Source organism: Lonchura striata, chromosome 17 (assembly GCF_050655825.1).
Source record: "Lonchura striata isolate lonStrDom1 chromosome 17, ASM5065582v1, whole genome shotgun sequence".
In the NCBI taxonomy this organism is placed as follows: domain Eukaryota; kingdom Metazoa; phylum Chordata; class Aves; order Passeriformes; family Estrildidae; genus Lonchura; species Lonchura striata.
The window spans coordinates 3119558-3147059 of NC_140719.1; the positions used below are offsets into that span (position 1 = coordinate 3119558).

Here is a 27502-nt window from a genome sequence, read left to right on the forward strand (position 1 = left end):
GGGGAAAACGAGGCTGAAATCTGCATTTCTGGGCTGCAGGGGTGGAAAAGCAGGGGCTGGGGTGCCTCTGGGAGCAGCAGGAGGTCCCAGCCTGCCCCTCTGGTGGGGTGACACCCCTCTGGTCCTGTCCCCTCTCCGGACAGCTGCTGGGGACACAAATGTGTGTCCAGCCCTGCTGGGCTGCAGGGCCAGCTCCGGGCAGGGTGGGTGAGCTGGGAATGGTGGCAAAGCTTCCAGGGATCAGTCCGTGAAACACCGAGGGGGAAAGAGGGGCAGCAGGAAGGGAATGCTTGCTGCCTGTGCTGTGTGAAGCGTTTTTCCTTAGCTGCTCCCCAAGATACTCTCCTGAACGTCTTCTTGGCCATCGCTGTGGACAACCTGGCCAACGCCCAGGAGCTGACCAAGGTAGGTGGGACCTTCCTGTGCCTTCCAAAGCACCCTGAGCTGTCCCCTGGAGCCCTGGGGTGCCTTAAGGAGCTGGAGCAGAGGCTAGGTGGTGTTAAGGAGAATAAAAAGGAGATTTATTGAAAGGCATTCAAAGGCCACATCCTGGCAGTGCCGGAGTCGCTGCTGTGGTTCTGCCCCGATGGAGCCAAGATGGAACCAAAGAGAGCTTGGCACAAGATCTCTCATCTTTATCAGTTCTGCTCCATTGGCACCTTGGAGTTCATTGTCCCATTCCAGCTTCAGCCCAGGCAGTCCCATCCTGCTTGTTTTTCTCTCTCCAGCCCACGGTGTTTGTGCTCCTGGGCTGAGATTTGGATCATTTGTCCTTGGTGCCCAGCTGGAGCAGGAATTGTTTTGTCTCCCTGCTCTGTGCAGAGCTCAGCATCCCCTCATGTGAAGCCCAGACCCACAGACTAAAGCAGCACAGAATGTGAAAAATAGAAAAGCTGAAACCTGAGGCATCTCCTGCTGCACCTCTGGTGACCAGCTTGCACTGCAGAGAGTTTCATTCCCCTGCAGGTTTCTTTATTTCAGGTTGCAGGGAATATTTTGTATTTGCTTTATCCCAAAGTGGGCATTGCTCATCTCACATTTTCTGTTTCCAAGAGCAGATGAGAAGCAATTAACAGGTTTTTTTGGCTGATTGGAAGCTCAGACAGGAGCAAATTCAGGCATTGTGGTGCTGTTTTTGCCCCTCTGGTGACCAGCTTGCACTGCAGAGAGGTTTATTCCTCTGCAGGTTTCTTTATTTCAGATTGCAGGGAATATTTTGTGTTTTGTTTGGTCTCACACTTTGTGTCCCTTACCTTGCTGAGGTTGGTGATGGATTAAAGAATTAAAATTTTCCAATCAGCTCCAGGCAAAACAATTTGCAGAGGCTGTTGTGAACACTCAGGGGAGGTGTTGGGATGTTCCTGCCTCTCCCCAGGTGTAAGAGAGCTCAGAGGCAGAAAGCCAGGTCCTGGCAGGGGATGGGAGTGACACTGATGTGACTTTTCTGGATGCAGGGAGCTGAACACAGATTTCTGTTGGAAAATGTTTACATTGGAGCATTCCCAGGGAGAACAGCTCAGCCCCAGGGTTGGGCAGAGAGGATTGTGACTGTTGCCCTTGGTATTTGGGTTATTGCACCGTTTTGATTTCTTGGTGCACTCTGGTGGATTTATGAGGAGAATTAATGGGGTTTTTGCACCTTTTTCGCTTTTCTCCCCCATCCCTGTGCTGCTGCCACCAGCAGCAGTCACAGTGACCTGCTGGGGTGGTTGTTTTAGAACTTCCATTTCTTTGCTCTCTGCCCACATGCTGAGGCAGCAGCAGGCAAAGGTGGTTTTCATTTTAGGGAAAGGTGCAGCATTCATGGCCCTGGATCCCTGCAAGGCCAGGCTGGATGGAGCTGGAGCAGCCTGGGGTGGTGGAAGGTGTCCTGGGTGGCCTTTGAGGTCCTCCCACCCCAAAGCCAACCACGGAATTGCTCGAAAGCCACGGAGATGTGGTGCTCAGGGTTAGTGCTGAGCTCTGGGGTGGGTCTGGCACTGCTGGACTCGATCTTTCCCAACATTTATGGCTTTTGGATCCCCTCGGCAGCTCCACACTTCAGGGACACGGAGATTTCCCAAAATTTCCCACCCTCCTCCAACTGCTGAAGACCAAACCAGCCAAAGATTCCCAGTCAAAAACCACATCCCTGCTGGAGCTGAGCTGCTCTTTGCCCTCTCCCCTTTTCCTGCAGGACTGGCTCCAGCTCCCAGCTTTTCTGGAGCTGTTTCCCAGCATACCCTCCAAACAGCCTGGTGGCTTCTAGGTGAAAAATATTTTTTATTACTACAAATAATTGTTAATTATAACCAATTCCTTATTATTATAAACATGTTTTTATTATAAATAAATAATTTTATTATTATTCTAAATTAAATTCTATAAATTTTTATTATTTTAATTTTGTTCCAATTCTGTGTTCTGCATCCCTCCTCCCCTAAAATGCTGCTGATGGCTGTATTTAATGGCTCTCTGTTGTTTTGGAGCTTTTCATTTTTAAAATATTTTTTTTTTTTTAATGGGAGTTGTTTTCCCCTTTCAGCAGCTCAGCTGTTTCTGTGCTCACAGAAATCTCCAGCCTGGAGGCAAAGATCCTCCCAGATTTATGGGCATCCCTTGCATGTGCTAAGAGGGGAGATGAGGCCCAGCACAATTGTTGGATAATGAAGCTCATCCTCCTTCTTTCTTAATCCTTTAAGTACTTTCTTGTGAATATTTCAGCAGCTGGCAGGGATGGTTAGAAACCTGACTTTGGGGATGTTTATAAAGTCTAATTAAATATTGATGGATTCAACAGCATTGCCAAATCATAAAGCTTCTCCAAAAACTCTCTTGGGGATTTTTTTTTTTAAGTTTGATTTTATTTATGATCCACCCCCCTCCAACCCCCCCTCCCCCCAAAATCACTGGGGCTCTCTAAAGAAGAGGGAAAAAGCTAAAATTCAATTAGACACATACCTGGAGAATGAAGATTTCCTGCTGAGTAAATATGCTCATGCAAGCCCCAAAAATGGCCCAGAGATACAAGGAAGTTCCTCAGGAGTCTGTTGGTCCCAGGAGACTTTCCTGACATTTATTCTGTGGAATTAATTGAGATCAGTACTGAATTTAATGTGGGAGAACCAGGAGCAATTGAAATTGCCTCTGTTTAGGGAAGACACAAAACTTTCCTGCCTCATGTCTGGAAGATCTCAACTTTCCCCACTTCTGGGTGCTTATTTGGATTTCTTTATGTGGAATTTTGACCATTTCTGGGCTTTGTGACCTGTAAGAGAAGCTCTTTGAGCTGGGACTAAATTTAACTGCAGCTTGATCATCCTGTGGCTCTTACAGAACTCTCCAGTGCTTAGGAATGACTCATTTTGGGGGAAAAAAAATAAAGAATCACCACCTTTGCTTTCAGTCTGTAAAAAAAACCTGCTCCCACCTCCCTCTCCTGCTCTTCCTCTTCTGGCCTGACTCAAACTCTGCCAACCCAATTTTTAGTCATTCCTGAGAACTCTCCTGAATCCCTTTGGGTTCTCTCACCTTTAGGATTTTTTCTTCAATACATTAACAGGTTTTTTCTTCTGTTCACTTACTCAGAGAGGAATCTACAACTGCCCCCAAAATTTGCTTTTCAAGTCTCTCTGCTGATCATCCAGAATGTCCCTGCTGACATCCAGCAGCTCCTGCTTCATCCTCATTAAACTGGAGTGTAAACCACTGCAGCTGAGGCTTTATTTTCCTAAATAGCTTCAAGCAGGAAGAGTTTTCTCATCTCTGTCCACTGCCAGTGACCCCTGAAAAAGCAGGATAAACACATGTACGAGGGATGTGGGAATTTGATATCAATTTGTATAAAATTCTTGAGGAATGCCCAGAAATTTTGGACTGAAGGGAGTGGCCAAACCAAGAGCTGAACATCCATAAATCCCCCTCCTTTTGCTCCCTATGGAAAAGGCTTTAACTGGATGAATGTATTGAAGAAAATTCAGTGTTAATGATGCACATAATGATGGGTAGCACCAAAAATGGGTTTTACCCCGTGAGAAATTGATTTAAATTAAGATTTAGAGCTCCAGAAAAGAGAAAGGGACATAAACCAGGGATGTCCTTATGGGCAAGAGCTTTATCTCTGAAATGAAAGGGACAGTTTGAGCTGTTCAGAGCTTCAGTGTGAGCTGGAATTTTAAATATCAGGTAAAAAATTAATGAATTTTTGGAGTTATCTGCAATATCTGCATGGAAGGAACTACAGAGATATTATAAAGCAAACATCTGCTGAGGGCTGAGCTCGCTGTGAGTGAGGAACAGCTGTGTTTGCTGCTCCTTCAGGATGTAAATCCAGCAGAATTACAGAGGCACCCGGGAGAATGGAGCAGAAGCCACAAATTTAAAAGAGGTTTTAATACCTGCACCTGGTGCTTTAGGGGCAGAGAAAGAAAAATCAGCAGCATTTGCTTTTTAAGGCTGCTGGAGATCCCTCAAAGGAAGAAATAATTTGAGTTTACCTGGAGGATGAAAGGAAAACCCAAAAGATTTTTTTTATTGGGGTTTTATTCCTTTTAAAACCTGTGTCCTGAGGATAACATTTCTGCTGCATTGGGATGGGCACAGTTAATTTTTCTTCCCAGGACCTGCTGTGGGATTTATGTGGGAACCATCTGGGATGTTTTGTTCTTGCAAACAAGGCCAGGGGGCAAAGCTGGGGGGCACAGGGACTTGGGGACACACAGCTGGGACAGCTGAGCCCAGGGACATTCCAGCAGGGTGACAACATCTGTCTGTCCCAGTCCATGCAGGGAGCTCTGCTGTGCTGGGATGGCAGAACCCAGGGTGGGAAATGTGGAATTCATTCCTTTCTCTGCCTGTCTCCGTGGCTTTTTCTTTCCCAAATACACTGAATTTATGCCAGGCCGTGGGTATTTGCTGTTTTCCCACCCAAGCAGGGTGAAAGGACACGTGCCTGGGGCTGAACTGCAGGCCAGGATTAAACCAAACACCCTTGATTTGCAACGAGCTCCCAAGGCTTTGATAAATTTACTGGAATTCGGCAGCTGAGAAATATTGACTTTGTATAATTGCTCAGCCGGTCTTTTATTTAGCCTTGGTTATAGATGTGCAAATATTTGCAAAGGGAAAAAAAAAAAAAAGAAAAAGAAAAAAATGAAGACATTTATATGGTAACAATTTTTAAAATCAATTTCCATTTTTTTTTTCCCTTCTGAAGGAGAAAAGGAAAGCAGTTTCCAAATGAGTTCAGTTGAAGCAAATAGCACCAAAGGCAGAGCGAGGAGCTGTTTATGCAGATGGAATTCAGGGTGGATAAATCTCTATAATTTCCTATTCCAAAGCTGGAGATCTGTCTGCTCTCATTATTTTAATCATGACTCCTTCCAGCACCACCCTGGGAGAGCAGAGGCAGACCCCTGCCATTCCATAAAGTCTGACAGAAGGGCCTGTGACTGCTCTCAGTGTGGTTTTCCCTGGATTTGTGAGATGCTGGTGTTGCTAGCAGAGCTCTGTGCTTACCCTGCCATGATTTGACTTTATTTTGGTTAGAAAATTCCAGCAAAGTTGCTCTTGGTGACCACTGAAGGGGAACCAGGATGTTTCCTTGGGTTTTGCTCTCACCTCAATGTTTAAGATCGTTAAATTTTGAATTTTTGAAATGAATTTTTTGTAATTATTATTATTTTTTTTTAATCAGGATCCTTAATTTTGAGTTTTAGTGCTGCTTTTCATGTTGGGTAGGAAGAGAGAAATCCCGGGTACAGTCTTCAGAGGTTAAAAATCCTCGTGATCCAGAACCCTTTGCTCCACCAACTTCATTTGATATGGTTCTTTTTTTGTTTTCTGAGTCCTCAGGGATCTGAGGTGGGTGTGAACAACTGATGGGAGCAGGGCCAGTCCCAAATCCATGGTTTTTATTGCTGTTTCAGAAAAGTCCTCTTGGCAGGAGGTCAGGGAGGATTTAGGAGCCCATCCGGGTGTTTCAGCAGGACATTGGCTTTAGAGAGTTGTTACACACACAGCTCTGGGATAAATGGGGAATTCCACCTGGAACTGTCCCATTCCTGCTCCCCCAGAGTCTCCTTCCCCAGTGCAGAGTGCTGAGAGGAGACCCAGCAGAATCAAGAAAGTTTCTGAGGGCAAAAAACCCTCTTGACCAAACCTTGCCATTCTCACCTCAACCAAACCTGGTCTCAGGGTCTGGGTGTTGCGATGACCCCAAGAGTGTAAAAGTCCTCGTTCCCAGCCCCTGCAGCCAAAGGAGGAGTCTGAAATGTGTAGGATCAGCTCTTCAAGGTTGTTTATTTTCCCTTATCTAGAACATTCTTTCTCTGACCTGCTGAGCTCCATCTAGCAAGGAGGCCATGGCATTCTGTGTGCCACCTCGGGCAGAAGTTATATTTTGTGTCAAAAGTTAGGTACAGTCCGTTTACAATAACGTGCCAATATCTATCATATATGCCGGACAGCGTGTCTCTACCTTAAACCAACAGAAAAATGTCACCATCACACCAAGGCATGGAGGGCAAGGAGAAGGAGAAGAAGGTCAGGACACGTCCAAATCCCTTCATCTTGTCCCCTTGAACCCCATTCTAAAAACCCCAAAAATTCTACTTTTTCACCCTGTGTTAATTCAGCTGCCACACCACTCAAACCCTTGTGGCTTGTAATTCCTCACACAGAGTTGGCAGCTTTTTCCACGGGCTAAAATGGAAGCCACAGGTGGTTTTGACTTCTAGGTCTCTGAGCTCTCTGCCAGGGTCTGGAGCCAGCCAGGGCAGCCAGAGGGATGAACTGGATTCCAACACCTGGGGCTCCTTGCAAGAAAACCTGCCCAAAATTAAAATTCCTGTGTCCTTGCAATTCACCAGTGGCAGCCACCACACCCCGGGGCAGCTTTGCTTGTTGTTATTCCATGATTTATTCCCTGATGTTTTTTCTCCTGTTTTTGTGCCCCAGGACGAGGAGGAGATGGAGGAAGCCACCAACCAGAAGCTGGCCCTGCAGAAGGCCAAGGAGGTGGCCGAAGTGAGCCCCATGTCGGCGGCCAACATCTCCATAGCAGCGTAAGCACCTCGGGTTCCTCGGGAGAACGTTCCCCCTTCGCAGTGTCTGTCTGTCTGTCCAGCTGGGGCATCCCATGCTGCCCTCTGGGAGCCCTCCTGCACCACCTCTGGCCAAATACTTCAGTGCTGAGCACTTAATTAGGAGTCTAATGAAGGATTTCTTTCAGTTTGGTGCTCTGTGTAAGGCCTCATCTTTGAATAATTGTGTTTTAGGAGGATTATTTTTTTTTAAGCTGTCCCAGGATAGATTTCACCAGGTGAAGTGTTAATGTCCCACTTTGGATTTTTAATGAGGAGATGATTTTATTGATTTTTAATGAGTTATTTCTGTGTGTGCACAGAAAGAACTATTTTTTAGTAATCTTGAGAATTCAAGTGCAAAGGCATCCTCTTAAATAGATGAAAAATGTGCTTAAATTCCCTCGCTGTTTGAAAGAGCTGGGTGTAATAAGATGATCTGGTTTGGAGGAAGGAACATCCATTTGGGATTCTCGGATGCCTGGATGTGGACAAGCACAGGCTCTGCGATACCAAAACCCTTGGAAAGCTTTGCCTTGGGCTCAACATTTCCTGGATCCTAGAGTTGCAAAAATGAGGTGTAGATGGAAATATTTGTCCAGGTTCCTGTGTTTGAGACATTCCTGGAAATATCCAAGTGTTGGATGGACTTGGAGCAGGCTGGGATGGTGGAGGGTGTCCCTGCAGAGGTTGGAATGGGACTTAAGGTCCTTCCGACCCAAACTATTCCATGATTCTGTTCTGGATCCTCGCAGGGATTTGCTGAAAAGGTTCCTTGAACTCTTCTGGAATTTTATCATCCACACCAAAACATTTTGTTCTGCATGTTACTGTGAGCTGCTGATGTTCTCCAGACCCCTTTTACAGGGGAGACCTCCAAGGGCTGGAGAAGCTCAAGTATAAAAAAAAAAAAGGAATTTCCTGCTCAATTTATTGGAAAAAAATCTGAACTGCAGCTGGATTCCTTTGGTGGAAATCTCTTTTTACTGGGGGTTTAATCCACTTTAGCAAAGACAAAAGGCCAAGTGGAGCCCATTTGTTCTATGTGAAGGAAAAGAATATTATTAATTTGCCTATTTTATTCTTCTTACCATTTTATTTTGTCATTACTGCTGTAATCAGTTCCTATTTATGCTCTGGCTGTTTGATAGTTTTAAATACCATTTTTTCCTTACAATTATTTTCTGGCCAGCCTTGAAAAGAAGTCAAATGAGGATAATTGCTCCTGCTCTTTGATGAATTTCTTGGTTCTGGTATTTGAAAATGCAAGATGATGATGGGGCTTATTTGCTTTTGTTTGAATCAAAGCGTTTTGCATGGGAAGATTTCTTAGAAATCAGCAGGAAAAAACCATCTCACTTCCATGGGCCTAAGGTTGAAATTGCTTAAAATCACCTTTTCCCATCATTTTTCACCAGGTTTCCAAAAGCACAAGGAGACTTTTGTGACAACAATTCGAAGTGAGGACAAATTTGTGTATTTTTGCCAATTTTGCCTCCAACCGAGTCTGCCCTGTCTCACGTGTGTGAAAATTCACATGAGCACAGGTGGAAGGGGGGTTTTCCACATCTCCTGACCTGTGACACCCTGTCACATCTCCTTGGCCCTGCTGCAGGGCCACGCTGAGCCTGCCACGGCCACTCACAAAGCTTGGCTTTGGGGGAAAAAAGCAGCATTTAGGTCCAGAGGTTGATGCCCAAAGGGATGAAGCCCTGGAGGAACAGGCAAGGGAGGAGTCAGGTTCTGGGAGATGGGAAGAGAGGCCTGGATGGATTGGTGGCTCGTGACCCATGAGATTTAATGAATCCATCTCAAAGCAATTTGTTTTATATATAAATTCCGGAATATTCTGAGAGTTGGGAGAGACCCACAAGGATCAATCCGGCTCTCAAGAACCCATACAGGGATGGAATGTCCATCCTTGGGGAGCTCCAGAGGGGCTTTGCAGCCCCTAAATCTTGGACAGGGGGTGGTTTGCTGCCACCAACCCTTGGATACCCCTGTCCAGTACAGTAGGGCTGATTTGGTGACCTTTTGGTGCCCAAATCCACTCCAACACTTCATTTCTCCTGCTCTTATTCCCCACTGTGCTCTGAGGGTGGAGCAGATGTCGTGACCATGGCAAGTCCTGGCAGATCAGATCCAGAGCTGGACATGCCAAAAGTGCTGGGTATTCTTAAAAATGGGATTTTTGGGAAATGAAAATATCAGCATAACCCAAAACTTGGGTACAAAGAACTGAGAATCCAGTCCCTGTAAGATTCAGTGAGCAAGGCCTGGGGAAAACTGGGATTGAGCTCCTGCAAAGGTGGCTCTACCCAATCAATTTCTATTTGTACTTTCCCCTAAGGAATATTTTTCTAGTTTAATATTATTTTCCCAACATGTGAAAATGGATTTCTACTACAGCAGCCATCGATAGCATGGATGGATGTGCTGAAAACATTGATATTTTCCCTCCCTGCGTCAGTCCAAACAGGTGGTGGCAGAGAACACCATGACTTGGATTTTCTGAATCACGATGTTCATGTTCCCAGCGTTCCCACAGAGGTGACAAAGCTGTCCCTGGGCTGAGCCTGGTGAGAAGTCACGTTGGTTGTGCTGTCTCAAGGCTGAGGTGCTTCTTCCCTGCCCTTGCTGGTCCTGCTCCTAGCACTGACTGCAGCTCCCCCTAAAGCTCCCTCCAGCCCTTCCCATGCTGTTGGATCCTCCACCTCTGGCATTTTTCCCGTGGTGAAAATTTTTCACAGGGTGAGCTGTGCCTGAAGAGGAATTTTTTGCACTCTGTGACCTACGAGGTTTGGGGTGTTTTGTAATTCCATGAGGTAATGGATTACAGCTGCAGCCAGATCCAAGGGAATCCTTTTATCACCCACCCCGGCCTCCCCTCCTAACCAAGCTCCATCAAATTTGCACATTCAGTGCCTTGGAATTGTCCCCTTGCCCCCCTCCTCAGCTCTGAGCTCCATTTATTGTGCTGATTACTGAACACCATTCCCTGAGCTTAAGGAACTGGTTATTATCCAGCGTCATCCAGGCTCTGAAGAGGCACCTTCACCTCCCCACCTGGAATTGGATGCTGTGGGAGCTGGGAATTGGTTTGTGATTGATGGGGATCTCCTTTAATAACAGGCTCATCATTGCAGTGCTGGGAGGGATCGTTTATCATCGGCCTCACGACATCCTGCACTGCTTTGGAGCTCCCAGACATTTCCTCCCTCACCAAGGGCATTCACCTGAACAGATCTGTCTGACCACGGTTGGTTTTTCACCTGGTGAGCTCTGTCCTGCAGGATTTGTTTTGTGGATTTTTATTTCTCTGGATGAAAAGCGAGGCTGGTTTGGAGCTCTTGCTTCATCCAGCTCCCAGCATTTCTCTGCTCCACCAGACCTGAGCAGATTTGTCTGACTGACCACAGTTCCTTTTCCACCTGGTGAAATCTAGCCTGAAGGATTTATTTAAGATGAAAAGTGAGGGTGGTGCGTTGGTTCTGTGACTGTTTGCAATGTTTGGCTGAAAACAGGAGATATGTTTAATTTGAGCCCAATGTTTCACTCTTATTTTTTTGTGATTTTTTGTTTGTTTGTTTTGTTTGTTTTCCGTTTAGCATTTTCCTTGCTTTGTTGTTTCTGGAGGTGAGTTCTGGGTTTGTTCAGCCCCTCTGTGTCGTTTACCCTGCTCAGCCTCTGCACCTGAGGGACTTCACAGAGCCAGGGGACTTTAGGGCAAACCATTGGTGCAGCTTCCCTGGCAGCCAGACCGGAGGATGGGGGACAAGGGGACAATTCCAAGGCATTGGATGTCCAAAGCACTTTTTGGTGCCACTGCCAGTGGAAGGAAGAGCCCTCAGGCTCATCCCTGTGGGTAACACAAAGACCCCAAAGCAAACCTGGGGTTTTTTTCCTGGTTTTGCCTGAATTCCCCATGTTTGGGTTCCTCCTCTGCCTTCCCCATCCCAGCCAGAGCTGCACCAATGGCCCGTACAAAAGGGGCTGCCACAAGCACACCCTGCCCCAGGCAGGGCATGACCTGGGGCTCACAGCATTCCCCAGCGCCCTCTCCTCACCTTTTCTTGGGGAAAGCCTTGAAATAGCAATTTTTCAGCACCTCTAAATTTGTAGGAGCCTGCCAGGTAGTCAGCCACACTTGGAAGAACTTTTTGCACTCTGTGATTTACAAGGTTTGGGGTTTTATTAATGCCATGAGGTAATGGATTAGAGTTGTAGCCAGGTCCAAGGGAATCATTTAATCACAGGTGTGAGGTGTGAGTTTTGGGTGGGAGCAGAACTTGGGTGATGGATGAAATGTGATGGGCAGTGCAGAGACAGCTCCTGGATGTAGGCACCAGACCTAAGCACGGTTTGTCACATTGCCCACTGCTGTCCCAGAGTTACTTGTGCTTCCCAGGACAACTTTCCAGCCTCCAAGGACCTCCCTTGTCTCCAGGACTGGTTTCTGCTGGTCCCACTGGGGTTGTTCACAGAATTGGCGCTGTAATTGCAGTCCCGCAGGGGACAGTGCCTGTCAGTGTGAGCGAGGCAGAAAATCCACCAGAGGTGGCACTTCAGTCACTTCATCCCTCTCACCCTTTTGTACAGGTCTGGGGATGCAGGGAGGGGGGAACTGCTCTGTTTCTCCAGGTTTTCCATCTCGGAGGTTCCATGTTTTCCTCTGTTGGGCTGTGGGGACCCAACAGGACCCAGCAAGGAGCTGCCTGAACACCCAGCCCGTGCCCCGTGCTGTGCTGGGGGGTGTAGATTAGAAGAGGTGTTCTTTTTCTCTTGCTGGTTGTGATTTCTTCCCTCTCCTCCTCCCCTGGAGTGTGTCAGTGTGTGAGGTTCTGATTCCTCCCGTGGGTTTTCCTCTCTGTCCTCACTGTTGGTGTCACCCAAAGCCACTCTGGGCTCTGTCCCTCCTTCCTGGTAAGTAGCATCTGGTGAAAATCAACTCCTGCTGTGGTTTTGCCCTGGAAAAGGAGGCTGGGCTGGCCCTGTGGTTTCACACACGGTGGTTCCAGGCAAATTTATGGTTTCAAAAAGGCAGATCCAGCCACGGGAGCAGAGCAGTGAGCCTGGAGCGCTGCAGGACTTGTGCCACATTCCCTGCACAGGTGACAAGGACAAAGCATGGCTTTCATCCTGCCCAGCACCAAACGAGGCAGGGAGACACACAGAGGTTCATCCCAGCCTCCCACTGAGGGAAGTTTATCTGCTTTCAACAATTTCCAACAACTAAACCCAAAATCTCCACACGTATTGCATGGTGCTGACTCCCAGGTGAATCAGGGCAGCCCTGTGCATTCTCCTCCATCCCAAGTTTTCCCAAAGGAATTTCTTGGTTATGCCCTGCAGTCAGGGGCTTGTCCTTTGCAAGATTTTGGTGCCAAAGAGTAAAAAGGTCCCCAGCTTGAACAAGCTGGAAATAATAATTTCCTTGGCCAGCACGTCCTGACATGCCACCCCCACTCTGCCTCTGCTCCTGTTTCATTTGGCACCAGACAAATACAGAAATCCTGGGGTTTAGGTAAAATACTTCACCTGGCTGCTCAGCAGATTATTTGCTTCAAGCACAACTTTTATAATGCCTTTCATAATTTTTCTTATATTCACTCCAGGTTGCTGAATTTTCTGGATTTTGTGTTATATGCAGTAGCTGAGCCAACATTTCTGTTTAGAACAATCCATTAATTTTAATAAATGTATATTTAAAACTCTATTTCTATGATACCCAAAGAACATTAGATTTTAACTGGGCCTTCTGGTTGGCTATAATTGATTGTTAACAGATTTAAATGCTCGTGAAAGGAGGAGGAAAAATGCTGTAACTGAAAAGGCAAAATCAGGAGGTGAAGGGATTTTATTTTCACTCTTGAGGGAGGGTTTTTGGAATGCTGTAGGTTGATAAAAATGATCATTTAGAGCTAGGAAAAAATTAATGCTTCCAGCCAGGATCAATCAGGATATTTAGAATCCTGGTTTTCTGTGGATTCCCTGCCTTTTCTGTGTGATTCAGTGATTTCCATATTTAGAACCCTCCACATAAATGGTGTGGAGGAGATGGAGCAGAATCTACAAAATTCCTTGAGCAGCCCTGGGCCCTGCTCCACTGCAGCTGCAGCAGAGCTGATGTTTTTAGGCCCAGTGACCCAATTTTGGGCAGTCTGAGCCATGCCCATCCCAAGGAGAGAGGTAGGTGCCTCCAAAGAGCCAGTCTGAGGCAGGGACTGAGGAGAAGTTGCCTGGCACCAGCTGCTGGAGCTCAGGTGGATTTTGGAGCCCTCTCTCCAGCCCTTGCTCCATGCTAAAGCTTCCTCCTGGTGCCAAGAGCAGGAATTAGCATCCTGCTCCTCTTGGAAAGGAGGATTTGCAGCACAGTCCTCCCCAGGGTCGCAGAGGTGGCTCCTGCAGCGCTTTTGGCGGTGTGAGTACCAGGGAGCCGCGGAGCGCCGCGGTCATCGTCTGCCTCTTGGTCACCTTTTCCTTTTGGCTCCCTTTTGGTTCCGTTTTGGACTCTCTGGTTGTGTCCCCGTTCTCCAGAGGGTGGTGTGTCCGTGGCTTCCACAATCCTGGAGCTTGCCCGGTCTCCTCCCCGTCTGCATCCGACAGGACACGGCCTGTACGAGTCTCCTCCCGATGTCTTTTATGGTTTCTCTGCTCCTTTGGTTTGGTTTGATTTTTTTTTGTTGTTGTTGTTGTTTTGGTTTTGGTTTGGTTTTTTTTTGGCTTTTTCTTTTCTCACTTTTTGTTTTCTTTGTTTGTTTTGTTTTTTTGCATGTGCAGTTTTGTAAAGCAAACTCGAGGTACTGTATCTCGCAGCTCGTCAGTCTCCAGCGTAAATTCACCGTGAGTTGCTCTCTGTTACGATATTCACTAAGTGGATTTCTCATTTAGAGCTCTATCAACCTTCCCCTTCTCCTGGTGCCTTTGCTCGCCCTGTGTTCTTTTTCCCCAAAAAATCATTCCCATCATTGTGGAAAGCCTCCAGACCAACATCCAGGGAAAGGACTGGAAGGTGTCATTGTCATTTGATGCTTGTGATTTGTGAGCAACTCTTGTGTTCCATACATTGACTGTGACATTTCCCCCTCTTCCTTCCTCCATTTTTCTCCCATAATTCCTTTCCATCATTTCTCCTGAACTCTTCTCCTCTCTTCTCCTGTCTCCCCTCATTTGTTGGTTTGTCTTGTTCTCACTTGTATTTCTTTCTGTTCTCTGTGTTTATTCTGTGCTGGGCTGTTGCTTTGATGTTCCACCAGTGTTTGCACTCTGGGTTCCGTGGGAGAACCAGGAGAGCTCTCTTGGAGGGAAAACTGGAGGAGGACTTCAAAAGAATTCTGGAAACGGGGTCCAAGTGAGACTAAATTTGAAAACTCTTGAAAAGCTGGTTATGTCTTTGCTCTCTGACCTTCTTGAGCTGGAGCTTAAAGCAACAGATTTTGTCCTAATGAGGCTCTTGGCAACTCCTCTGGAGCTGGAGTTGGGCAAACACAGTGGAAAACTCACTCGTGTGCTTCCTCCCAATCCAATCCTGCTGGCTGTGCTGTGGGTCAGGGTGTGCTTTGACACCAACAGGTTGGTAAAAACATCATTCCTGCTGCTGACTAACCTCAAAACTCCTCATCAGCTCCTGCCTCACTCCTACAAGTGTCCCTTGGGTTATCCTTTAACTGTGTGACCTTGTCTTTCTCCTTTAATGCTTTTGGAGACTCAAGTAAGTGCAATTCCAGCCTGGGGGTTTGTCCTGGCCCCACAGCAGGCACCAAGGTACTGTGAAGCCAAGGAGGTTTTCCAGCAGCTTTTCCAGCAGCTTTTCCTCCCCGATACTTCCCTGGCTGTTTGGGGGCTCCTTGTGCACTGGTGGATCTTGGACAAGTTGGGATTTAAAATATGTTGATACTTTATGTGAATTTAATTTCTGTGATCGAGCCTGAGCTGTTGTGACTGCCCAAAGTAGGTGTGACTTGTCTGTGCCCAGGTCTGATGGCTCACGGGGAAATTTTGAGGAATAAATTAGATTTAGTCATCTTTTGGATAATTTATTCCAGTGTATTTCCTGGCTGCTGGGAGTTTTGACAGGCAGGAAGGTGCAGAGAGGGCTCAGCTGCACTTTGGGTGCCTCCCACCCTGACAGAGGGGCCAGGATGGAGAAAGGGAGGTGCTGGGAGCTGCCTTCAACCCAAAATTCCAATTTCTCTCAGCAGAAGTTACCCCAAACTGCTCCCAATCCATGTTTTCCCAACTAGCTTTAAAAAAAATAAAAATACAGATTTTGTCCCCTTTTCCAAATTTCCAGAGGCAGAGTTGCCTTCTATAAAAGGAGGAAATCAAAGTGCAGATACCAAAATCCTTTCGGAAGGAGGATTTGGCCACATTTTTCATCAGGGTTTGTTGTACTCCCCACCAGAATAGAGACCCTGGAATTTAACTGCTGTGACCAAGGCTGAGCTTCTGTGACTGCCCAAAGTAGGTGTGACCCGTCTGTGCCCAGGTCTGGTGGCTCACGGGGTTGGGACAGTGAAAATTAGGGAATAAATTAGATTTAGTCATCTCTTGGATCATTTAGTTCAGTGTATTTCCTGGCTGTTGGGAGTTTTGACAGACAGAAAGGTGCAGAGATGGATGAGCTGAATGTGCTTTTTTTTTCTCAGTGAGTATTAAGGAGCATTTCCCCAAAAACCCTCAGAGAGATAAAACTTTGTGCACACCAACCCCCAAGTGGAATATCCCATTGTATTTTCCAAGTGGAAAATGGAAATGTCAAGTTTATGAACCCTGAGTTCAAGTTCATGAACAGAAAATAGGATTTGAGTAGAAAGGTTTTGTTGTATTTTAACAACAAATTCCCTTTTATCTGAAACACAGAATTTCACTGCCAGTGTGTAATGTGTGGTTATTTTTAACACTGAATTATTATCTTTCCATGGGCTGATTTCATTCATTATTTACTGCAGCAAATTTTTAAGGATTTCCATGAAGTGCAGCAGTGATTTCAAAGGTTATGGGAACAAAATCTTGAATCATTAAGGAGCACCCTAAGATTAGAATCTGACTAAAAATACACTTCCCTTTCTTGAACAAACCACACAGTGCTTGCAGTTTTTATTTATACCAATATTAGTCATTGATTCATTAATATGAATTTTATTTGATTCTCCAGGAATTGAGGGTTTTTTTTCCCAGCCACAGGCAGGAGTTGTTGGTGTCTTAACCCAACCAGTGGTGCTGGTACCAGCAGTGATATTTACAACATTTCCAGCCTGGAGGATCTGGGATGGAGCAGAGCCTTCAAAGAGTTCCAAATATTCCTGAAAATAGGGATGGGGAGTAAAGCAATGAATTACCAGCAGTGTTTGTAGGATGTTGGCAAGTCAGGAGTGATTTACAGGGCAATTTCCTTAATGGCTTCAGGAACATTTTAAGCAGCCAGCAATGAGCAGGGTTCAGATAAGCAGTTGGCTTTATGTTTTTTTGTGGAATTTTATGGATTTTTGTGGATTTTTTTTTTTTGTGAAGTAAATATTTGTTCTCACAAATCCTCTCTTTTTGATCAGTTTAGACAAGTCCTGCCCTGCTCGTGCTGTAGCTGGGCTGTGCCTGCCCCGAATTGAGCAGAACTCACTGCCCCAAACGAGGGGGGAAAGCAGAGGAATTAATTTTTGCCCTGTTGATGTTTTTCCATCTCCTCTAAACCCCTTCTGTTGCTGCATCTCCTCCCGGGCAGGCAGCTGGGCTGACACCCTGCTTGGTTTTAAGGGGTGCCATAAATCAGCTCCCAGGCTGTCCCCATGCCCAGAGAGCACCAGGAGAGGAGGAGTGCCACAAATCCCGACCTGTGGGGACTCAGAGAGAGCCAGGGCTGGAGAAATCCAGCTGGACAAGCAGCTGCCACTTCCTGCTGCTATTCTGGCTCTGGAATTCCCAGGGTTGGATAAATCCAACTGGACAAGCAGCTGCCACTTCCTGCTGCTGCTCTGGCTCTGGAATTCCCAGCGCTGTCCCCACAGGGCCCATGTACTCAGGTGCTTTGCCCCCACTCCCAGAGCAGCCCCTGTGCCCTGACCCTGGCTCCTGAGTGGTGTTTTTGGGATGACAGGATTTGAGATGACACGATTTGGGATGATGGGATTTGGGATGCTCCTCACTGCTCTGGAGATGGAATTGAGCTCATATGTGCTGCGTTTTCCTGCTTGGGTTTTTATTGCACTTTGTAAATATCCCAATTTGCCATTTTAAACTTTTTTTTTTTCGGAGTGTTTTCCTCGTGGAAAGAGGAATGGCTGCGCAGGCATTGCCTCTGCAGCTCCTGCTCTGGAGGTGTTGGTGCCCAGAGCCAGCGGGTGGCTTTGTGCTGGGGTTTTTGGCACTTGCCTCCGTGACTTGTGTCAGCATTAAGGATGCAGCTCATTTCCAGGTGCTGGGAAACTCCAGCTCGGAATGTCACTGCCTGTTTTACCCAGGGATCTGAGCTGGGTTGATGTGTGCACTGCCTGGCTCCTGCAGGTTCTCAGGGGTGCAGTTCCCTGGCAGCACCTCTCACTCAGCCCTGAGTGATGGGTAGTGGCAACAGCTCAGAGATCATTTAAAAGCTGATTTATGTTCTTGGTGGAACTGAAACACAAGTGCAAAACCCCTCCTGCAGTGGCACAGCTCGTGTCAGAGCTGGGCTGAGGATCAGCCCTCAATCCCAACCTTCCTCCTCCCCACATCCATCCTGATTGAGGGGATTGTCTTTCCTTCTCGGCTGGTGTCTTGGTTTGAACAGACAGGTGCCTGCTAAGGAAGGCAGGAGCCTTCTTTGAAATGGAAAATGTAAACCCCCACCCTCTGAATTATTGTAATTTCGAAATTAATGGGCTCTCAGGCCAAGATACGGGAATAACAGTTCTTTACTAGGAAAATTAAAATACAAATGCAATAGTACAAAAAAAAAAAAAAAAAAAAAAACAACCAACAACCAAAATCACAAAAAACTCCACTGCAGAGTCAGAGCAGCCCTGTCCCCTGTGGGTCAGGGAGTGGCTCAGCCCCATCCCAGGGGGGCTCAGCCCTCCTGCAGTGCCAGCTGTGCTTCTGCTGGAGCAGGATCTGCACAAGGGGGGAGTTTTCCTTGGAGCTCCAGGGCTGGGGGAGATGGGCCTGGGCTCCTCTGGGAATGCAGGGGGAAGGAAGCTGCTCCTCTGGGAATGCAGGGGGAAGAAAGCTGTTCCTCTGGGAATGCAGGGGGGAGAAAGCTGCTCCTCTGGGAATGCAGGGGGCAAAGGCTGCTGTGCTGTTCCCAGGTCAGATTGGATCCAGGTAGGAATGTTTGGCTCCTCCCCTGGCAGAGCCTCTCCCCATGGGATGCTGGAATTTTCTCAGCCATGCAGGGACACTCAGTGGCCATGGACAGAAGATAATTAATAATTAATGGACCATTAACAGCAGAGATCTCCCAGAGGGAGGATTGGCTGTGGGAGAGATAAAGCAAAGTGCCCCTGAACAGAGAACTGCCCAGCTGTGGCAGATGGGAATTGAATAACACCCCAGCCACATCTTGCATTTCCAGCCTAGGGCAGCTGGGATGGGCTCAGCACAGCAGCGAGCACAGGATGTGTCCATGGGAGCTGCCTGATGATTTCCTCTGTGTTTTGCTCTGGAGAGTCACTGCAGGGACACTGAGGCTTTGTGTCCCAGCCCTGCTGGTTCCTGTCCCATGGCAACGGAGCACAGGATGGAGCGGGCTGTGCTCCTCCCTCTGCTCTTGTGTTTTAGGTAAACTGGAGGTTTCAGCACAAAGTCACTTTTCTAATTAATCATTAAGGCTGATGATCAGCTCAGTGCTGCCCAAAGCGCAGGACATAGGCTGGTCCCCACCCCAGCACTTTAAATACGGAGTGAGGAATATTCCCTAAGAACAGAGGTGCCAGCATTTCATGTCAGCTCAGAAAATCCCTGAGCTTCCCCTGAGCCTGGCTTTGAAGAGATTTATACCCAGTTTGGTTTAGCAGAGCTAAAACCTGGAGTGTGGCAGAGCAAGGCACCCAGCCATCCCAGAGGATGTGCAGGACACCCCGGGATGCCCATCCCAGGCAGCTCCTGCCTGTGAGAACTGTGCAGAGCTTTCCTGTGGCTTCCACAGGAAATCCTTGGACAGGGAATCAGGGCTGGGCAGTCAGAGGCTCTGCACTTTCCTCATTCCTTCTCAGACCAAGGAAAGCTGCTGATGAGTGAAAATATTTTAAATTTTCATCATTTTGAGCTAAAGAAGGCACAGAGTACCCACTGTGATGGGGCTGTTCATCCTTGTGCCAGCTTGGAGGGGGCTCTGCCTCAGGAGGAGCTTGTTCTCCCTTGAATGTGGGATTTGGGGTGAGCAGGGCCCTCGGCCATGTCTCCAGGACCTTCTGGTGTTATTTACATTTAGAACTGTGATTTTTATCACTTGTTCTCCTGCCATGGTGCAAATGGGGGACTTGGCTGCTGGATAATGAGTCCAGAACTTGGCAACAGAGCATAGATATCTAATTTTGGTGATCAGCACTGATTTTGAGACTAAATGAGGTTTCTTCACATCTGCCTGGGTGCTCTCATGAGGGCTTTTAGTGAATTTTTTCCTCTTCAGCAGCACCAGCAGCAACCTTGGTAAAGAAGCAATTCCCCAGCAGAGCCCAGCGACACAAAACCCTTCTGACAGCTCCCACTGTGCCACATGAGCGTGGCTGGACGTCACCTCCTCGGGGTCTGTGCACGGTGACAGAGCCAGACAGTCCCAACCAGCAGCAGAACACGCAAAAGCTGCTTTTTTTCCACTGCCAGGGGAGCCCAGAAAATGCGTAAGGAAGTTGTGTTGCCTCCATGTGGGCTCTGCTCCCTCCAGCTGCACAGCTCAGGCTGAGGTGTGGGGCTGCCAGAGCTCCAGGAGCCTTTGGGCAGCGCTGCCAGGGATGCCCAGGGTGGGATTTTGGGGGTCTGGGCAGGGACAGGAGCTGGGCTGGGTCATCCTTGGGGTCCCTTCCAGCTCAGGGTAGTCTATGGATGTGTGTGTGACTCTCCCACTCTCTGGGCTCGTTTCCTGGTGCACAGGACAGTTTCCCTTTCCTCGTTGTACTTTTCCATTCTCCAGTGATGTGTCCATGCTCAGCTGGAAGGATGTTGTGGATTTAGAGCAGTTCCATTTAGACCTGTTCCATGAGCCAGCAGGGCAGCACAGCTGGAAAACAACCCCTGGGGCTGGCTGGAAGGGGAAGGGGCTGGTGGCAGGCTCGGATCCTCTGGGACAGGTTCATTTTCCCTGCTCCTCCTGCTGATCTAACTTCTCTTGCTCACTGCTAATTTCCTCATCCAGATATTTCCAGGTGGGGAGTAAAGCGCTGCTAATTTGGGGAAGCTTTGTGGGCTGTTCCAAAGCTCTGGCTGAGGTGTGTGATTTTTGTGTGCTGATGTTTTAATCCTTCAGACTACTCCCGAGGCTTCCACATTTCTGAAATGCAGAATAACTCCTTTCCAGAGGGCTGATCTCATAGTGTGTGGGCAAACTAACACGGATGATCCTGCTGGCTTTCTCTGCTTATGTTCTCTCTCCATCCCTGTTACTCCTTTGGTTCGACCCTCTAATTTCCCACCTCAGCTGAAAAATTCCTCTTTTTTTTTTAATTTTTGGTTGGCATTTAGGGAATTGGAGTGAAATCGGGTGCTGACTTCTCACGTTTCTCCCGCCCTTAGCAAGCAGCAGAATTCCTCCAAATCCAAGTCGGTTTGGGAGCAGAGGACGAGCCAGATCCGGATGCACAACTTCCGAGCCAGCTGCGAGGCGCTGTACAACGAGCTGGACCCCGAGGAGCGGGTCCGCTACGCCACCACCCTGCACATCCGACCCGACATGAAAACCCACCTGGACCGGCCGCTGGTCGTGGAGCCCCGCGGCGAAGGCAGGAACAACATCACCAAGCTGAGCCCCGCGGATGTCCAGGAGGTGGTGGAGCACCCCAAACCCACCTCCGCCGATGGGGCAGAAGCGCCACGGAAGCACCACAGGCATCGGGAGAAGGAGAAGCTGGGAGAGCAGGAGAAGGGAGACGTGACCAAGGAGGAGAGCGGCGAAGCCGGGGCCGGCAACAAGGAGGAGCGGCACCGACAGCACCGGAGCCGCAGCAAGGAGGTGGAAGGGGCTAGCAAGGAAGGGAAAAGCGACCGCAACAGGGGGCAGGAAGGGGGGAAGAGGCACCACCGGCGGGGCTCGGTGGAGGAAGGGGCCGAGAAGGAGCACCGCAGGCACCGCAGCCACCGGCACTCGTCCGACCGGCCGGCCAAGGAGGGCAACGGCACCGCCAACGGTGCCCGCGGCGAGCGGCGCTCCCGGCACCGCGGCGGGTCCCGCTCCGGGAACAGGGACGGAGAGCCCGGCGCCAAGGGCGACAGCGGAGAGGAGCCCCACCGGCGGCACCGGCTCAGGAACAGGGCCCTGGCCACCTACGAGTCCGTGGAGAAGGACGGCGGGGAGAAGGAGGGGGAGGCTGGCGAGAAGGAGCGCCGGAATCACCAGCCCAAGTGAGTGAGTGCTGCCACGCCGTGCCCGGGTGGGTTCGGGGGTCACAAAGCACCAGATGTGTTCCAGAAAATCCCATCTCGCCCTCCCCGTGGCGTTCCCTGCTGTCCCTGTCCCCACACCAGCTCCCACCACAACCTGCAGCTCTGTCTTGCCTCAATCAGCGGTGACAGAGGCTCCCAAAGACAATTTTGGTTCATAAAACGGCTCAGGTTTAAGGCAGGAAATATCCTTGCTGTAAACACTAACAGACCCCGTAGGACACCAAGTGGAGCAGAGAATTTCCCAGCTTCTGAAGGAAGCTCCTGAGGGACATCGATTTAAACTTCAGCCAGCCTTGCTTACAGCCCTTTGATTTTCATTTTTAATGGGGAGCCTTCAGCTGCACCGTCAGTTGTTCCAGCACATGGCCTCTTCCATTAAGAGCAACGATGGCCCCCATTTGCTTTAATTCTTACGTAAGTCAAGTGAGAAAAGCAGCCCTGGTGAAGCATTTGGAGTAGTTAATAAAGAAGGATAGATTGGCTTTTCAGCTTTATTAGTCTGATGGAAAAGAAATTGCATGGGGATTCTTTAGAATAGAGTTCATGTCACCATGGAGAGCCATGAGTGGCACTGAGATAATAATTTTCCTGTCCAAATTATCTTCCTTTCAGCTGAATTTCCAAACACTCTGCCTGCTGCTCAGCGTGCTCATGTGCATGGGCTCGCTTTCCTCCTCACTGGAGCAGAGCTGCTGCTGCTGCAGAGGAGAGCAGGAGCCATTTAGCTGCTGATTGCCACGGTCCAGAAAGGTTCCAAAACTGTTCCAAACCGTTCCAAAATCTGGAAAAGAGAATCAGCACATTTAAATAAGGCCTGGGGAGAGCGTTAGGGAGCAGTGTGTGAGGATTCATCCAGCAGCTGCCCTGGGGAGTGGCTCATGGTGCTGCTCCATGGTCCTGGCTTAGGAGCATCATTAAAGTGACCTCAGGGATATCCAGTGCCACAGTCCCCTCCTAACGTTGGGATTGGGGTTTGGCTTGTGAGGTCTCAGAGAAAAAGATCCCAAATTTTGCTGTCAGAGGTTGTCCTGCAAAGGATTTCCATGGAGGAAACAAGCCCAGCACGAGGTGCAGCATCAGGAGTGTGTTCTCTGAACCCTTCCCGGGCCATATTGAACAAATCCTGCTTTTTCCTAGGGAGAATCAGTGTGAGCTGGAGGCCAGTGGCAGTGGCAGTGGCCCTGGGGGTGTCCCTGTGCACACCCTGCCCAGCACTTACCTGCAGAAGGTGCCCGAGCAGCCCGAGGATGCCGACAACCAGAAGAACGTGACCAGGATGATCCAGCCCCCCCTGGACAAAACCACCACTGTGAACATCCCTGTCACCATCACTGCCCCTCCAGGGGAGACCACTGTCATTCCAAGTGAGTGCCTTTGTCCCCTCTTTTCCTGCTGTGGAATTGCCAGGAAATGCGGATTTCCAAGGAGGGAGGGGGGAGAGGCAGCCAGGGAACTTGTTGACTGAGGATCTGTAACTGCCACACAGACTGCAGGGACTCAGCAAGGGTTCCTGGCTGCCTGCTGGCTCTGGAAAACACCTGAGATTCCCTGGAGATTCCCCAGGCCACACCCTTTGTGTAGGGGAGAGGTGAAGGAGCAGGGGGAGCACCATCCATGTGTGACCCTGCTGCTTTGGGACCCTGTGACATTCCAGAGCTTTTTACAATCTTCTGCATCACACTTGGAGCACATCCACCCTCCCTGTCCTTCTCCAGAGCTCTCTGCCTAGGGTCTGTCAGCGCAGATCTACAGATGGTCCCAAGATCCTTGTGCCCAGCCACCACCAGCCTGTTCCCACCACCTGGGTGCTGATCCCTGCCAGGCTGGGAACAACCTGGAGGAGTCTGGAGAGCTGAGGAGAATCCCACTGGGAAATCCAAGAGGTCCACATTAAGCTTCAGACTGCCAGGACTCTGCTTTCCAAGAGGCACAGACAAGATCTGGCAGGGTCTCTGTGCTTTTTCACCCTGTTGTCAGCCACAAGATTTTTATATATATATTTTTTAATTTCTTTTTCCTTCTTTCTCCTTTTCTTTGTCCCCCTCTTCAATGGTAATTTTCCTATATTGCAATGCTGAGTTCCTGTCAATCACAATTTATCAGCCTCTCCCTTTCTTGGCCCTTTCCTCTGGATCTGACTGGAGATCCAATAAGCAGTTTATTGAACATGTCACTCAAACACAAAGAAATGTCATTTTCTTGCAAAATAAAATAAAAAGTAATAACAGCCCTTCACTGAATGCATTCCAAAGGGTGGGATTGTTGGACTTCAGGTCCTGGGAATTGATGCAAGAGCCGTTATATTTGTCTAAGAAGAGAATTTGCAGCATAAAATGTTACCCAGCTCATAGATGGGAAGTTATCTTCAGTAAATTATCCCATAAACCCCCTGCAAGTAAAGTCAGGGTGAGAACTGGAGAATTTCCAACCTTTGGGAGGGAGGCTGGGAACAGTCTCAGAGAAGGAGATCCCAAAACCTGCTGCAGGATGGAGCTGCTCTCCTTGGCACGTGGGGAACTCTGACCAAACCGAGGTGCATGATGCAGGCACAGCTCCGGGGGTCGAAGATGTCCTTTCCACATCTCTTTTCCTATTTCTGGGAAGTTCAGCAGTCTCAGTCCCCCGATTATTAAACCTCACCCGTGAATCTGCTCTTTTATGTGTTCCAAAGCCAGTTGTGCTCCTGCTCCGTGGGAGCAAACACCAAATTACGAGGCTGCTCAGACTTCCTTTTGATTTTCTTTGAAGGATCCTGAGCTGATCCCTCTCCCTAAGCATTTGTGCTCTTTGGGATGGGTTTTCCAGCCCCAGTTTGGCAGCTCTGGGATAAATCAGCTCATGGTTTCATTTCCTGGCTGTTCCTGCTCATGGCTCACCGGCAGTGGAAGGGCAGAGTGATAACAGTGATTGTTCATCCCATTTCATCAGCACTTCCCAAGGCTCTTTGCTCTCCCAGCTGCACTCTTTCCATTGAGGATCCATTTTTAACCCTCTCCTTTGTGTTCTCCCTGAATTCCCATTTCCAGTGAACAACGTGGAGTTTGAGAGCAAGCCAGAGGAGAAGAAAGACGTCGATGACTTGACAAAGAATGGGCCTAAACCAATCCTGCCTTACAGTTCCATGTTCATCCTCAGCCCCACAAATCCGTAAGTTCCTGTAACACCAATTATAAGTTCCAGGTGCTTCAAAGCAGTAACATGAGTGGGATTTTCATCTCTGAAAACACACTGGGACATGAAACAAAAGCTTATTTCTGTGGGCTGGATGCTGTTGATCAGTTAGTTTTCCTGGGGTGATAAATTATCAGCACAGGGAAAAGAAAATGCTTTGGGCAGACCTTGCTGATTTAGATCCCAAAAAGTGGGAGCACAGGTACTGTTGGGAAAAGATTTCATCAGGAGTAAGAGGTTGAGGACTGTTTGGATAGCAGCAAATTCCTGCATGTTCCTCAGCTGGAATTCCTGTTCTTTCCACAAAATGGCTTTGCATCACTGCAAACTTTGAACTTCTGGGAAAACCTGGATATTTTTTATTTGCCAAGGCTGGGAGTGAGATCTGCTGGGATTGGGGCATTTCTTCTCCTTCAGGCAGCGCTGCCTCCTGGGGAGCTTTGGACTCAAACCTGAGAATTCTGAATCTGTTCCTGTGCAGGGCTGCAGGGGAGAGGGGTTGGAATTATTGTGGCATGAAGGGCTTTGAGTCAGTTTGGAACTTCTGGAGATCCCCTCGGAGCAGAGGTTTCTCTCTAGCTCAGGTGAACTGGTACTTCTCAGAATTTCTCTCTGCCCAGATACCAAAGGGGAGCTCAGGCCCTTCTTTGGCAGCTGGATTTAAGGGAAGGATGAGTTCTCCTCCTGATGCTGGGGGCTGTGACATCCTGGGCAGTCCTGGAGCAAAACAAGCTCTGGGTTCTCAGATTTTACAACCAAAAAGCCCCTGTGGTACCCCTGGACCCTGGGCAGGCTGAACAGCATCCCAGAATCCCAGAATCTCCTGGTTGAGCTGTGAGGGACTCACCAGGATCATTGATCTGGCTCCTGGCCCTGCACAGACACCCCAACAATCCCATCCTGGCCATCCCAGATTGTCCAAACACTCCTGGAGCTCTGGCAGCCTTGGGACCATGACCTGGGATGCCAAATTAGGATTTATGGAGTTTGGCCTCTGTCTGGATGGATAAGGAGATGGTATTTCCCTAATATTTGGTCTTTTTGCTGTGAAGTGACCACCAAAAATGTGCTGGGAAAGATCAGCCAAGGCAGCATTGCTGGGTGGGGAGTGAGGGGTGCTGAGCCCAGGGCTCTGAGCTGAGGGCTGGGCTGGGCAGGCAGAGAAGCAGCAAAATTTCTTTGTTTCCCATGGCTCCTTCTTTTCTCTCCCCTCATCCCAGTTAGGACCTTCTGAGCCTCAGAGTCCAGCATCTGGGGGTTCTTTCAGTTGCTTTGTTGTTTCAGCTTCCTCCAGCTTTCACTTCCTCCCAGGAAAAAAAGCTGTGCTGAAGAACCATTGGAAAAACAAAGTTCACTGGCAGAAAAAGCGTGTTACAAGCAAGCCAAGGGGGAATAACAAGACAAAGCCCAAAGTGCAGGGATGTCAGCAGCTTGTTTGTCCTCCTCTGGGCAAGGTGCAGAGCCAGCTGCATCCCCCCAGGTGTTCTGGCTGCTGGGAGCAGAGCTGAGAGCCCTTTCTGGGGTCAGAAGCTTTTCCCACTCCAGTGCTGCCATCTCCCTTCCAAGCCCTGCTGGGGATCCATGACCCGGGTGCTGCCAGAGGGGAAAACAGTTCAGGGAAGCAGAAATAAATTCCTTTTGTCCCCAAGTGCCAGCACCCTCTTGGAGCACGCAGGGCTGTGAAGTGATTTCTCAAGCCCCACTGGCGGTTCACAAATGCTCCCACATCTCACTGCTGGTTATGAATGATGAGGGGCTAAAAATAGGGGTTTGTTATTGCTTTGATGAATTGAGTTTGATGCAGGAATTATGGCTACAAATGTTATTGGAAATGTTGCCTTTCACTTCTGTGGCTTCTCGGGGCATGGAGATGATCATCTTCTCCTGGCAGATTGAAAACCACAGTTAAGGGGTCCACAAAAGCACTTTTCTCCAGGTTATTTTCTATCACATTTGATTCCCTGGTATTTGTAACTCTTTTCCACTCTGAATCCATTAGCAAGCCAAAGAAAAGGAGTATGTAAGTAGATGTGAAAAATAGACTTTCATTCCAACTGTTCAGATATTTGCTTAGAGAAAATGGGATAGAGGAGCCGAAATACATTCTCAGATAACAAAGTTGTTGGCAAGTTAAATCTATAATTTGATTCTCAGGCTAAGTCCTTTATTCAGCTGACAAATATGGTGCAAATGCAGAGCTCAGTGTGCAATTAAGGATTTGGGAATTGTGGTCAGAAGGAATTATTAGCTGCAATTTGTGAAGAGTTTTGGATTGCTTAGAAATGGGAGCATTTGCCGTTTTCCTCGGACACAATTTGTGAATAAAAAGATTAGGTGGAAGTAATCAAATCTATTCCTGTAAAGTATTTGTGCTGTAAAGTGTGAGTTGGAGTAAAGTGCAGGCAGAGGGAGATTGGTGGGAGGATCACTCAGAGCCACAAAGGCAGATTGAGCTGAGAGTCTCAGCATTTTAAAGGGATTAGTTGACACTAAAAGGATTTCAAACCTTGTTTTGAGCTCACAGGGCGTTAGCCTGGCAGTTCAGAGGGAGAAGGACGGGGGAGTGCCATAAACATAATTTGTAGAATTGAGTGTGAATGCTTGAAAGCTCTCAGTGCTCTTTTTGACAGATGGGTAGAGAGATAAATAGATAGGGAAATAAATAGATAGGGAGATAAATAGATGAAGAGATAAAGATATGA

The 27502-nt window shown here is 48.3% G+C and overlaps 1 protein-coding gene across 11 annotated transcripts in view; it reads left to right on the top strand.

The window, feature by feature from the left end:
- The window catches only part of CACNA1B (calcium voltage-gated channel subunit alpha1 B), a 313565-nt gene that overhangs the window by 214205 nt on the left and 71858 nt on the right, over positions 1-27502 (top strand). For 9 of the 11 annotated variants that reach the window (XM_085593746.1, XM_085593747.1, XM_085593748.1 and 6 more), the window contains 6 exons: positions 338-405; positions 6937-7043; positions 13842-13904; positions 20763-21587; positions 22767-22993; positions 24656-24776. In XM_085593746.1, coding sequence (XP_085449872.1) covers positions 338-405; positions 6937-7043; positions 13842-13904; positions 20763-21587; positions 22767-22993; positions 24656-24776 — 1411 coding nt within the window. The remainder of the gene's footprint in view (positions 1-337; positions 406-6936; positions 7044-13841; positions 13905-20762; positions 21588-22766; positions 22994-24655; positions 24777-27502) is intronic. The other 2 variants (XM_085593752.1, XM_085593755.1) reach the window with 1 other exon arrangement.